Source organism: Corythoichthys intestinalis, chromosome 8, assembly GCF_030265065.1.
Source record: "Corythoichthys intestinalis isolate RoL2023-P3 chromosome 8, ASM3026506v1, whole genome shotgun sequence".
NCBI classification, from domain to species: Eukaryota; Metazoa; Chordata; class Actinopteri; order Syngnathiformes; family Syngnathidae; genus Corythoichthys; species Corythoichthys intestinalis.
Window position 1 is genome coordinate 11,746,230 of NC_080402.1, and position 14,601 is coordinate 11,760,830.

Below are 14,601 nucleotides of genomic sequence, written 5' to 3' on the forward strand. Positions count from 1 at the left end.
AATAGAAGCATTTTAATGACACATTTAATAATTTAATTTTGTACTTATTTTTTCAATTTTTGCATTCCTGATCCTTCATAATATGGAGGACCAGGAGTGCAAAAATTAAATAAGTAGATAAACAAATTATTAAATGTGTCAATTCCAATATTTATTTTAATTTATAATTGTTTCCATTTTTATTTTTTTCATTTTTTAATTATTTCAATTTGTATTTATTTCAATATTTACTTCCATTTTTATTTATTTCAGCATTTATTTTTGTATTTCTTTTTTTTTTTTTTTCATTAATTTCATTTTCTATTTATTGATACATCTATTTCACTTTTTATTTATATCATTCTTGCATTCTTGTTCTACGGAGGACCAGCAGTGCAAAAATTAATTAAATACTCAAATAATTAAAATGGTCATAAGAATGCTTCTATTTCAATATTTTTCACTTTTTTTATTTTTAATTTATATCTAATTATTTCCACATTTATTTTTTTAATTTATTAATTTCATTATTTATTGAAATGTTTATTTATTTCGTTCTTGCACTCTTTTTCTATGGAGGACCAGGAGTGCAAAAATTAAATCAATAAATACGCAATTAAATGAATAATCAAAAGTGTCATTAGAATGCTTCTATTTCAATATTTATTTATCAACATTTATTGGTCACATTTGTCGTAACTATTTTTTCTTGTATAAAACCTGCATTGGATCAATAAAGTTTGAGAAAATTGTAGAGCGTTTCCGTTTCCTGTGCCTTTCAAATCAAGAGGCACCACCAAAGACGACGAAAGTGAAACTGAACCATACCTGCAAGTCACGTGATTTAGAAGAAAATCGACAGTGTTTGCGTTGACACGTCATAGAAAGACGAACCTCCGACTCCTCCCTCTTTACGTAAAGTAAATGTCAGAGCGAAACTAAAACATGATTCCAGTGCATCCGTCCACATCTCTAGTAAGTATACTTTGGAGATTGTATTGTTGTAGCAGACTTGCAGTAGGTCGTAATTGCAAATAATAATAATGTTAAGTCGTTTTAAATACTGAAACGACTTGTCTCCGTATGAGTAACAGTTTTGAACTTGACTGAAAAGACATAATTTTGACGTAGTTCAGGTATTTGAATTTTGAAATCATGTATGTAATTGGATTTAAAACTAATATAATGCACGGAAATTTTGAATACTGAAAGTAATATTGTATTTTTTAAATGCTATTTATTTTTTTGTACTTTTTCCAAAGTTTAGCGTGACTATCAAGGGCGTAGGTTTGATCTCCTCAACATTGGTAGGGACGAAATGGCATTACCTGCATGTGCGCTTTCTGCTGGGGATGGGACATTCATAATGATCAATGCAAAATAAATCTATATACTAACTTTTCTGTGTATTGGTTCAGCCTAAACGGTTCAGTCCAAACCTTTGTTTTCAAAAACTACTAAAGAAACATTTTTGAAAACTTCAAGAAAAAAATGTCCGGATTTTATGAGCAAATTTATATTGCATTATTTGAACATAACTTAAAATATACTAACATACACAATCAATACACGCTTGTTAATAATCTCTTAACTATCCAGGAAAAAAAAAAGTTTTAAAATCATTCAACAGTGTCTAAATAAAGAAATTAAATATAACTGAAAAAACGTCTTTGTCAGGGAATTACAAAAATAAATAAAAATTGAGCTGTCCTTCAGGTAAAACAGGACTGCTTTTGTCCACAAGCACACCCAAGCTGCTTTAAGACCACGTGAATTAAAAAAAAAAAAAAAAAAAGTCAAATTGGGGAGGACAGGGAAAACCTTGGTTCACTAAATTTCTAACAATTAATTTAACGTTAACAGTAGAAAACATACAGATCGACACTTTTCTCTAAGCAGCTTCCTACTCGAGTTTCGCAGGTTAACAAATTCACACAGTTTAATGTTATGCTAACTTTGATGCAGGTCGGACTTAACAGTAGCAAAATTTGTAGTGTGTTCTCTACTTCCACAACATTGACGTCTTTTTATATCTCTCAAAGTGGCTGCTGCTGGCTGAAGAAAAACTTATAATATCCTAATATCTCTCGGGGGGGGGGGGGGGGGGGTAAATCATCAGCCAATCAAATGTGTGTTTCGGGGTGGGGGGGTGGACTGGCACGTTCAGCATGAAAATGATTCATTTAATAATGGTGGGGTCAATTACAATATTTAAAACATACGAGAAGAAAGTGTAAACCTACGCCCTTGGTGACGATACATCTCTCTGTTTGCATATAATTTACTGCTTATTGTTTTAAATGTATGCAGCATTGCGTTTCAAAGTGCGTTGATCTTAAAACGTAAACAAAAGGTCTTGCTTCATATTGAAACTGAAATCTTGAGTAATTTAATTACAATTGAACTTTGTTTACAAATGAGGAAGTAGTTTTTATGGTTGTTGCTTTGGGCATGTTTGACAAACTGATAAACTCATTTAGTGGCTGCAATAGACGTCCAATCTATTTATTCTGGGGTTGCCAGCCCCTCAGTTCATTGGACCTCTATCACTGTCAATAGCAGCCAAAACAAAGGGTAAACTTTTGTTATTATTATATTTTTTAACTCATGCATGTGTTACAGATTTTCACCACCTTCGATCAAGCAGTGGCTAGTGTCAGGAAGCTCGAATGTCAACCTGAAGGACCATGCAGTCACAAAGTAGACCCAGCAGCTGATGGGGCCCGAGGTTCTGCTGGTGGCAGACGGGCAAGGAAATGGTGCAACATGTGCTCTTCCAGTGCAGGTTTCCCCATGATAGGATGGTTAGAGACAAAAGAGGACAAATCAAGAAGAAGAATGCCAAACAACAAAAGCAAAATGGAGCTCCCAACGAGCTTGTGCCACCTCAACAAGTTTTGAATCCAGAACAAAAGACCCAAGATGGAGCAGAGGGCTTTCTAGAAGTGCTGGATTGGAGACGCCTAGAAAATCTACGCCTCTCGGATGAAAAATTGGATAGTTGGCTTCAGGTTCTTAACTCACGTTACCTAAATATATGCTGCTTTCGCTTAGACAAAATAAATGGTGCAGGTTTACTTGCTCTTGGCTATAAACCAATTTATGTCACCAAATACCACCTCCAAAAAGACTTGTTTTTCCAACTGCAACCATAATAATGGTCAACAATAACTGCGATTATGTAATTTTGGGGTCATTCATCCAAATCTCAGGTATTTTTTCTTTCTTTCTAAAAACTATAGTAATTTTCGGACTAAAAACCGCTGCTTTTTTCCCCTCATTTTGAATCCTGTGGCTTATAGTCCAGTGCGGCTTATTTGTTGATTTATTTGGGTTAATAGGTAACACTTTATTTGACAGCAGCATCATAAGACTGTCATAATTATGACATGACACTATCATGGGCATGAATGAATGCTTATGACAGATGTCATTAAGTATCATCTGGCAAATTATGTCACCAACTCAGTTTATGTCCAGCTCGGATCCTTTACATTTATTCAAAAGTGAGATCATTTGCCGGATGACACAAAATGACATCTGTTATAAGCATTCATTATTTGCTCAAGGCAGTGTTAATTCGTTAATTAGTCTTATGACAGTTTTATGGCGTAACTGTCAAATACAGTGTTACTACATACCATAGATAGCAATTAATGAAACATCTCAAAGAGTAACTGAAGAAATAATTAGCACAAATGAATTTTGATTGGTATTTACATCTGTTGTGCTGCTGTGCATGCTCAGAGGCATGTTTGAGGACAACATTTTGTGGCGCCACTGTCAAAGTGTTACGAAATACCATAGGTAGCAATTAATTAAACAGCTGGAAGAGTAACTTAAGAAATAATTAGCACAGAACATGAATTTTGATTGTTATTTATATCTGTTGCACTGCAGTGCATGCTAAGAGGCATGTTGGACAACAACAGTGTTGACAGCAGGTGGCAGCAGAGGTTGGCTGTCTCCCATAAGGGAGCAGTGATGGCCAAATGAAGCTTATTTGCAGCTAATTGGTTGAAAGCTTCATGGTGGTTCAGTTGGTATCATAAAGTTGTCAAATAAAGTTTTACCGGTTAATATCCTTTGGTGTAAAATCCCATGATACAGTGAGGACAGCTGCGGTTTTTAGTCCATTGTAGCTTGTCCATGTAAAAATGCCGTTTTCGTGTCTAATTTGGTAGGTGGCGGCTTATAGTCTGAAAATTACGGTACTTTTCCCCCCTACATTTATAGCTTGCAATTAAAAATAGTCCAAAGGTAACAATATATAGCAAAATAAGACGTGTTTTGCCATGTTTTAGACCAACCACAGGGACAATATGACATGTGATATACTACACTGCCGCCAAAGTGCTCCAATATGTGAAAATCAAATCATCTATGGCAGGGGTCCCCAAACTTTTTCCTGTGAGGGCCACATAACCTTTCCCTTCTCTGATGAGGGGCCGAGGTCAGTTTGTAACAGAAAAGGTGTGACGATTGCAGGAGTGCCTAAATGTAAAAATTAATTGTTTTTCAGAAAGCCACAATCAAATAACCCTTTCTGGATTCTTCACGGAACAAAAGTAAATAAAATAAAAATAATAATATAATATAATAATATAAAATAATTAGGGCTGTCAAAATTATCACGTTAACGGGCGGTAATTCATTTTTTTAATTAATCACGTTAAAATATTTGACGCAATTAACACACATGCCCCGCTCAAACAGATTAAAATGACAGCAGAGTGTAATGTCCGCTTGTTACTTGTTTTTTTGGTGTTTGGCGCCCTCTGCTGGCGCTTGGGTCCAACTGATTTTATGGCTTTCAGCATAATGAGTGAGCATGGTGTAATTATTGACATCAACAATGGCGAGCTATTAGTTTATTTTTTGATTGAAATTTTTTTACAAATTTTAATAAAACAACAACATTAAGAGGGGTTTTAATATAAAAATTCTATAACTTGTACTAACATTTATCTTTTAAGAACTACAAGTCGTTACTTATGTACGGTATGTTGAATGTATATATCCGTCTTGTGTCTCCATTCCAACAATAATTTACAGAAAAATATGGCATATTTTATATATGGTTTGAATTCAGATTAATTAGTTTTTAAGCTGTAATTAACTCGATTAAAATTTTTGATAGTTTGACAGCCCTAAATATATTATAATATAATATAATAAGACTATTAATTAAATATATAATAACCAAATAACCCTCTCTGGGTTCTTCACAGAAAAAAGCCAGGAAATAAATAACACTATTTAAAAAAAAACTTTTTTTTTTGTTTTGTTTTGTTCAGGGGGCCGGCCCGCGGGCCGTAGTTTGGGGACCCCTGATCTATGGCAATCTACTGATACAAAAATTAAGAAAATTTCATATAACTATGTAAAGGACAAAAATGTTAAATTGGTATTAGGTAAAAATATAAGAAAATTCTGAATAAAAAACAACACTTATATAAGGATATTAAAAAAATGCAAATTATATGAAATCTGAAGCATACAGAAAAAAAAAACTGTTGGCAGATTTGATATCAGCAACCAAATATTGTACAAACAATAACTCATGCAACAAGTGTTTTTGTAAAAGGGATAATATTTTAAATTGTTTTTACAGCCACTAACTGCAAAAAAAAAAAAAAAACCTACGGTTATCTGCAATCGTACAGTAAATCAAAGTAAAAAAAAAAAAAAAAAAACTTCCACATTCACTTATTTACCATGACAGTATTTTCTTTAAAAATCTCCACTTATTTCATGGTAAAGCTTTATTTTTATTTTTTTAAATACAGTATCCCTGCACCCTTTAATTTACTGTTATTTAATGTCTTTAGAAAAATAACATTTTAGTTGTACTGTATTTTACGATTACCATTTTACAATGTTTATATTTTTTTCCTCTCAGACTTATACTGTGGAAGTTATCTAAATACTTTTAAATATACTGAAATACTTCCCCAAAGTATCTTGAATACTTTGTAAAGTCTTTTAAATATTTGTATACCTTAGAAGTCATTTAATGCCCTTAAATATTCTGCAATACTCTTCAAAATACTTCTTAACCTCTCACTTATTTAACTAGCACCGTCAATGACACAGCAAAATGAGCATTCCCAGCCAATCATTCCTGTTTAAACAACTTTGACCTCCGTTGTGTTGTCAATGGCACGCAATAAGTTAAAGACTATGAAATGAAAATTTTAAAGATTTTGGAGGCCATAATAAAAGTGTATTTCTGATTTTATTAATTTTAATTTTCTTTGTTTTCATGAATTTATAGTTGTATTTATTAAAAAATATAATAATAATATTAAAAATAAAATGATGATTATTAATAATATAATTGAGACCTGGCATCTCCATATACGGACATAGTAGTAACGTGTTAGATTTACTCCGTTACATTTACTTGAGTAACGTTTTGAGAAAAACCGTCGTTCCATTTTTCCTCTTTATTCTACAAATTAGATTTTACTTTCATTTTGCCAGCGATGCCCCCAGTGGCTCAACTAGTTTCATCAATAAGACGTCGCCACAATACAATATTCATTATATGAGTCATACGTAAAAATACAGTCACAAAAACTACACAGTCGGAAGTCCTATGATTACGCTGGCCTGTTCAATCATGTGGCGTTTTCAAAAGCACCGTAAAAATGAAACTATTTGACATAGAGTCAACAATGCTCGAAGGCGCGGATTTCAAACCTTCTCCAAGTATTTATTTGGCACTGACAAACCACAGAAAACCGGAGCTATGATTGATTTTAATTTGATGGTTAGAAATGTTTTCTCCACTAGAGGGCACTCGTGCTTCTTGGATGGCTGAGGTTTCATTTTTGCAGATTTTTCCAGCCGCAATTCAATAATTTTTGTTTTATCTTTTGGCCTAAAATGATCACGTAATAGGTTACAGTACATGATATTATTAATATTTCATGTAAATAACATTGTGCTGATAAAAAATATACCATTGTTTAAAAAAAACAACAACAACAACAAAACAGACTTTGTAAGCAGTTACTCGCAATTCTTTTCACCAAATCTTTTTTTTACTTGAGTAAATTTTTTGGATGACTACTTTTACTTTTACTTCAGTAATATTATTTTGAAGTAACACTAGTATTAATTGATTAATATATTTGGCTACCCTACCCACCTCTGAACATAACATTTTGGATCATGTACGACACACCAAAAATGATGTGGATGCCAGCTCATAGACTTCAAAATGTATTGACGGGACACGGGGCGCAGGGCCGATTCATAGGAGGCCTATCTCCGTCAAAGCTTACCGAGTGGAAACACAAAGAGCTTTTTCTGTTGAAAATTCTTGTGAATAAATGCTTAAATCCCTGAATTCTCTACAAATATGGATGTAAAACAGTCTTGTGTCTTGGTTAAAAGCAAAAAACAAAAATGTACAGGTAGCATTTATTTTACGTAAATATTGCGAACTGTGAGGCTAGTCAGTAAGGAAATTAGCTGCCACCATATGTAAACAAAGAGCTTTTTCCGTTGAAAATTCTTGTGAATAAATGCTTAAATCCCTGAATTCTTTATAGATATGGATGTAAAACAGTCGCGTTAAAAGAAAAAAAAAAAAAAAAAAACTTGCGGGTAGCATTTATTTAACGTAAATATTGCAAACTATGAGGCTAGTGAGTAAGGAAATTAGCGGCCGCCATATTTAAACAAAGAGCTTTTACCGTCTCATAATTCTTGTGAATAAATGCTTAAATCCCTTAATTCTTTGTAGCTATGGTCGTAAAACAGTCTCATTAAAAGCAAAAAAAAAAAAACATGCAGGTAGGATTTATTTAACGTAAATATTGTGAACTATGTGGCTAGTCAATAAGGAAATTAGCGGCCACCATATGTAAACAAAGAGCTTTTACTGTTGAAAATTCTTGTGAATAAATGCTTAAATCCATGAATTCTTTACAGATGTGGACATAAAAGAGTCTCGATTCTTTGTTGAAAGCAAAAAAAAACAAACCTGCAGCTGGCATTTATTTTAGGTAAATATTGCGAAGTATAATGCCAATGCTGTAGCGGCTAATTTCTCCCATTGATTTTTTTCTCAAGACGTTTCTAAATGCATGCATGGTACGTAAAATATAATAATTACCTTGAATCCTCGAACAAATCACTCCTGAAGCAATCCATCCTGTTTGTATGCAGTACAGTTTTCGTACTTTTTCAACCTAAATCCGGCATGAGATCGCTGCATGTGAGTGACTATTAAATAAATGAAGTAGTGTTGGACGGTCCCCTTCGCGAAGGCGTGATGCAGTGAATGGGGAATGTGTCATGTCAATAGATTATGACGTCTATGGCTAGGTCTTTATGGAATTAAGTTTTATATTTATTACCAAAAAGAGTCATTTGACTTATAAGTAGGGCTGTCAAAATTATTGCGTTAACGGGCGGTAATTATTTTTCAATTAGTCACGTTAAAAAATTTGACGCATTTAACGCACATGCCTCGCTCAAACATATTAAAATGACAGCACAGTGTAATGTCCACTTGTTACTTGTGTTTTTTGGTGTTTTGTCACCCTCTGCTGGCGCTTGAGTGCGACTGATTTTCTGGGTTTCAGCACCATGAGCATGGTGATGTGATTATTGACATCAACAATGGTGAGCTTTTAGTTTATTTTTTTGATTGAAAATTTTACAAATTTTATTAAAACGAAAACATTAAAAGGGGTTTTAAGTAGGGGTGTCAAACGATTAAAATTTTTAATCGAGTTAATTACAGCTTAAAAATTAATTAATCATAATTAATCGCAATTAATAGAAATTCAAACCATCTATCAAATATGCCATATTTTTCTGTAAATTATTGTTGGAATGGAAAGATAAGACACAAGATGGATATATACATTCAACATACGGTACATAAGTACTGTATTTGTTTATTATAACAATAAATCAACAAGATGGCATTACCGTTATTAACATTCTATTAAAGCGATCCATGGATAGAAAGACTTGTAGTTCTTAAAAGATAAATGTTAGTACAAGTTATAGAAATTATATATTAAAACCCCTCTTAATGGTTTTGTTTTAATAAAATTTTCAATCAAAAAATAAACTAGTAGCCCGCCATTGTTGATGTCAATAATTACATACACAATGCTCATGGGTGCTGAAACCTATAAAATCAGTCGCACCCAAGCGCCAGCGGAGGGCGCCAAAACTCCGCAAAACACACCAGGTACACATTTAACTGTCCTGTCATTTTAATCTCTTTGAGCAGGGCATTTGTGCGTTAATTGCGTCAAATATTTTAACGTGATTAATTTAAAAAATTAATTACCGCCCGTTAACGCGAAAATTTTGACAGCCCTAGTTTTAATATAAAATTTCTATAACTTGTACTAGCATTTATCGTTTAAGAACTAGAAGTCTTTCTATCCATGGGTCGCTTTAACAGAATATTAATCATATTAATCCCATCTTGTTGATTTATTGTTATAATAAACAAATACAGCACTTGTGTACCGTATGTTGAATGTATATATCCGTGTTGTGTCTTATCTTTCCATTCCAACAATAATTTACAGAAAAATATGGCATATTTTATAGATGGTTTGAATTGCGATTAATTACGATTAATTAATTTATAAGCTGTAATTAACTCGATTAAAAATTTTAATCGTTTGACAGCCCTACTTATAAAGTGTTAAATGTAATGTAATATAAATATGTTGCCCTTGTCATTACTTACATTTACACCCCCTGCATCCTGTAAATTTGAGTATGTGATATGTGCAGACTGAAGCAGATCCAGCCAACTGGCGGACTCACGTGCGTCCATTCACCAGCCCGGAAGAGTACAAGCTGGTGAAGCTAACTCACCAGCAGCTTCAGCACAGCTCTTACTACTGGGGCTCCATGAGCATGCAGGAAGCGCACAAAATTCTCAGGCTGACTTCAGCCGGCACCTTCCTCATCAGGTAAATCCAGTCGGGATTCACCGTCCAGTGAGCGTAGTTAAGATTCAAGTTGTGTAACAGCATATTCCTGTGAATATCTGATCGACTAAAATTGTTAACTTCAAAATTGTAAATACCCTCCAGAGACAGCGGCCAAACCGACGTGTTCTTCACCCTCAGCTACCACAGCGATGACGGGCCGACGAGCATCCGAGTGGTCCTCCGAAAGCTGCTCTTCAATCTCCTAGGCAGCCAAAAGACTTTCCCATCCCTTTTTGATCTGCTGGCTTATTATAGCCGCCCTTCGTGCAAACTGACCACGCCGTATAGGCGGCAGCGGCCTGAGCGTCTCAAGCAAATCTGCAGAAGGGCACTTGTATGCACATACGGCGCAGAGAATGTAAGAACCTTAGATGGACTTAGTCGGGAGGTGAAAGACTATGTTCAAGCCTACCCTTATTCTATATAGCGGAAATACATATAATAATATTCACAGAAAGTGAGGGAGTCATCGCTGTGTTTTATAGATTTACAGTTTAATACCTCACGTGATCCAAAGATGAGGCTACAATACAGCAAAGCCCCTTTCAGACATGTCCTGACATGTTCAACTGACGGTTCACTTTACGCCGACATGACACTTTAATTCACCGCCTGGCAGCTTAGTCAAGATGTGGCAAAAATGGAAAGACATCGAGGGCTGACAGTTGCTCCATCTTAGGGCTGAGGAATAGACTTCAACTTGGGAATCGTACGGCAAAAGACTTGGCAACACACAAAAATTCACAAATGTGTAGTCAAACAATAAGGTGTGTTTATAGAATGTGTTTTCTTAGTTTTAATTTAAACAAACCCTGTTATTGAGAATGTGTTATTCTTCAGTCCGGTTTCTGAGTCCACTCCTGGCTCACTCTGTCTTGTCTGAAAGCAGCCAGTCTGGAATGATACGGCACATGGCCTTGAAATGACACGTCTAATGTAGATTATGAGTCACATAAGGGGCGGAACTTAGGTTAGGTTCATACCGCAGGTCTTAGTGCACAATTCCGATTTTTTTTATCATATCTGTTTTTTAGGTGTGCCCGTTCAGACTTCTTTTGTCCAGCACAGAGAGAGAACCAAGCATTATCAGGCTTATCCTTACACCAACCATTTTTTTAATGACTGCTGTCAAGCCCGCATCTTCCTTAAAAGCCTTAAAGCTAGACGCTAACGCTAATGCACTGCTCCATCGCTACCATAGCGCCCGTCTCTCTCGCTCTTTGCTAAGGTAATTGCTGCATGAATTCCAATTTGGGGGACTTGACAGTTCAGACCACAGCCACATCCTGGAAAAATGTGGCCCAGATCGGATTTTAACCACATACCAAAGTGACCTGGATCAGATTTTAAATGGCCCACTTTAGAGATGCCGATCGATCGGGTCCAATCACGTCATTTTCAAAGTATCGGAATCGGCAAAAAAATATCGGCCATGCCTTTTTTAAAAATATATATATATTTTTTTAATTAAATCGTTTTCTATAGTATTTAACGTTACAGACATAATATGTTACACTCATCCAGAGTCTTTAGTTTAGGCTTAAGGTAGGGTTATCAAATTTATCCCGATAACGGCGGTAATAAGCTTTTTTAAAAAATGTATCACGTTAAAATATTTAACACAATTAATGCATGCGTTGCATGACCCACTCACGCATTGTCACGCTCAAATTGTAATCGCACCATTTTACCTATACAGAAAGATTAAAGGCAGCGTGAAATGAGTAGAGTGAATTTTGGCAGCCTTTGGATCCTTTTTAATTGGCCAAAGCCTTACAATCCCTCTTCCTACGAATAGAAATTTCATGGGAAGCAATATGGGGAAGCAAGGTAGCAATTGATCTTTTTCTTAACACCTTATTTTATTTCCCAATGCAGAGAAGATATATCAATTGGTAGCACTACGCACAGTCATGGTTCCACTTCCCATCATGCATTGGGGCATGGTTACAGTATCATTTACTGAAAGCTCAACAAATACACTAGATGGCAATATTTAGTCACAATATACAAAGTCACAAGTCTTTCTATCCGTGGATCCCTCTCACAGAAAGAATGTTAATAATGTAAATGCCATCTTGAGGATTTATTGTCATAATAAACAAATACAGTACTTATGTACTGTATGTTGAATGTATATATTCGTCCGAGTTTTATTCATTTTTTTCTTAATGCATTGCCAAAATGTATCTGATCGGGAAAAATTATCGGGAATGATTGGAATTGAATCGGGAGCAAAAAAAAAAGCAATCGGATCGGGAAATATCGGGATCGGCAGATACTCAAACTAAAACGATCGGGATCGGATCGGGAGCAAAAAACCATGATCGGAACAACCCTAGTCCACTTATATGCGACTTTTTCCGTTCAGACCGTCAAGTTAATGCCTCACTCGAGTCGGAAAAACACGAAAAAAATCGGATTCGTGCATTAAGACCTGCGGTATGAACCTAGCCTTAGTGGTGTGCTGGGGAGAGGTCGACCGATATATCGGCCTTCCGATGTATGGACTTTTGTCCAACATCAGCCATCGGACGATTAACAAAGAAAATAAGCCGATAAAAAATGATTTTGATCTGGCATCTGTGTGGGCAACTGCGGCCGCCACTGAATGACAGTAGGACCCCGGAATGACCCTGCAGCAGTTTGAAGGCAGGCTACTATAGGAAACTTCAGGCTTGCCTGTTTTTTAAATATTGTAAGACTTTTGGGGGGGATGAGAGAATATGCTTTAGCCTTTAAATGTAACTAAATGTAACTTGTAGCATTCGCCTTAGCATTAGCTTGAGCATGGCGCGCGTCCTCTTATTTCTCACTCTCACTTGTTTACATCTCATCATGGTGTCCTGGTGGGTTAATTATTTGAAAATAATGTTCAAGGATCCCTCATTTTTCGCTGTTAATGAGGACACAAATTTTTTTGTTTGTTTTTTTGTGTGTTCAAGGTATTTATTCAGATTTACCATTGGAAAGAGATACATATAAGACATGTTTTTCACTATATTTTTCCCAAAGTAGAATAAAAAATGCTTTCATTATACATATGTCACTCAGGTGACTGGAAGTTCCGCTGTGAGACCCCCAATTTTGCCAAATTTAAAAATTGTCCTATATGCATGTGTGATACGTCATTGGAGAGCTTAAAATCTCAATTTTCTGGAAGAAAATTTTGAACAGGAGGACATTTACATTTTTTTCTTTTATTTTAACCCCTGAACCCTAACTCGAGGTGAGAGGATGAGAGAGCGTAATTAAAAACACCATGATTTTAAACAGACATTATCGCGTACTTACGTTGTTTCGATCCAAAAACTCTGTCTAGCATGTCTCACCGAGTGTCAAGACACATCTGTGAATGGCTTTTTGGGGATTTTATGGGTGAAACACAGTAATATAACAAGGGTCGCAATGCAGAAATCGCAGACATCAAGGAGTGGTCGAGATTTTCTTTTTTAAACATTTACCCTTTTAAACGATTTTTTTTCCCAGTTTTTCTTTGTTCGGACCGATTATTTATCATCTAAAATATTGTGGAAAAACAACAGTAACAAAAAATATATAATTAAGCGATGAGGTAAGGTATGAGGTAGATATCCGTGACTTATTTACAGACACATTTTTTTTTATTGTGATATTATTTTTCTAGGAGTTTAAAAGTCGTGTTTTTTTTGTTTTTTTTTTAACTAAATATTAGACATCAATTAATGATTCTAAGCTAAAAATGACAGACATTTCGAATGATAAATATAATTACCGTATTGGCCCGACTATAAGACGGTGTTTTTTGCATTAAAAGAAGAAGAAGAGGGGTTCGTCTGATATTCGCGGTCTAGACGTCATACCCATTCACGACGCTAGATGGCGCCAGATTTCATTGAAGCGATATTCTTTCATGACAGATCTCAGCTACGCTCCCCATTCATGACGCTAGATGGCGCCAGATATCACTGAACCGATGTTCTGTCATGAGAGATCTCAGCTACTCTCAAGTTTAACCAGTTTGCATCATTTTATTGCAATTATTTTCTTATTCAGATTTGTTTCAAGACTACAGTTACAGTTAGACTTCACTTTGATGGTTAATGCAGTTATTGCAATTTTATTGTTTTATCACAATTGATTGGTTTATTTACATTTCAAAAACCAGAAGCCATTCATTTACGAATGTGAGTGCACTTTAGTTTACATATTTAAATGTTCAGATATTCAGATTTGAATGAGGCAAAATAACATGCTTTTTCTCTCAAATATATTGTTGTATTCATTTGTTTCGGCTGTACTGTAATTATTTTCTGTATAAAAATAAATTTGGTGTTCAAAAAAATCTTTTTTCAAACTTGAGTCTTGAAAAAGAGGGAGTCGTCCTATAATCAGGGCCGTCTTATATTCGGGCCAATAAGGTACTAACCTTTTTTTTTTTTTTATGGCTGGGTTGAAACAAAAGCGGTTGCGTGGGGTCTGTAAAGGGGGGTCCCCAGGGTAAAACGGGGCCCGGTTTGCGGTTGTAAAGGTGGAATGGTTGGGAGGGCAGAAGGTCAAACAGAAAGGTAAGATGATGTGCAAACAGAAAGATAAGATGATGCGCTGAGCTGTAATATGGTATTTAAGATATCTATTTTTAAAATATCTCTGCCAGCCC

The 14,601-nt window shown here is 35.1% G+C and overlaps 1 protein-coding gene across 1 annotated transcript; it reads left to right on the forward strand.

The window, feature by feature from the left end:
* The first annotated feature begins 547 nt into the window (after positions 1-547).
* LOC130921096 (suppressor of cytokine signaling 1-like) lies at positions 548-14,348 on the forward strand. Its single transcript, XM_057844747.1, has 4 exons — positions 548-954; positions 2,602-2,990; positions 9,760-9,941; positions 10,065-14,348. Exons 2-4 carry the CDS (start codon positions 2,736-2,738, stop codon positions 10,387-10,389), a joined length of 762 nt encoding a protein of 253 aa, XP_057700730.1. The 5' UTR covers positions 548-954; positions 2,602-2,735; the 3' UTR covers positions 10,390-14,348.
* Positions 14,349-14,601: the final 253 nt, after the last annotated feature.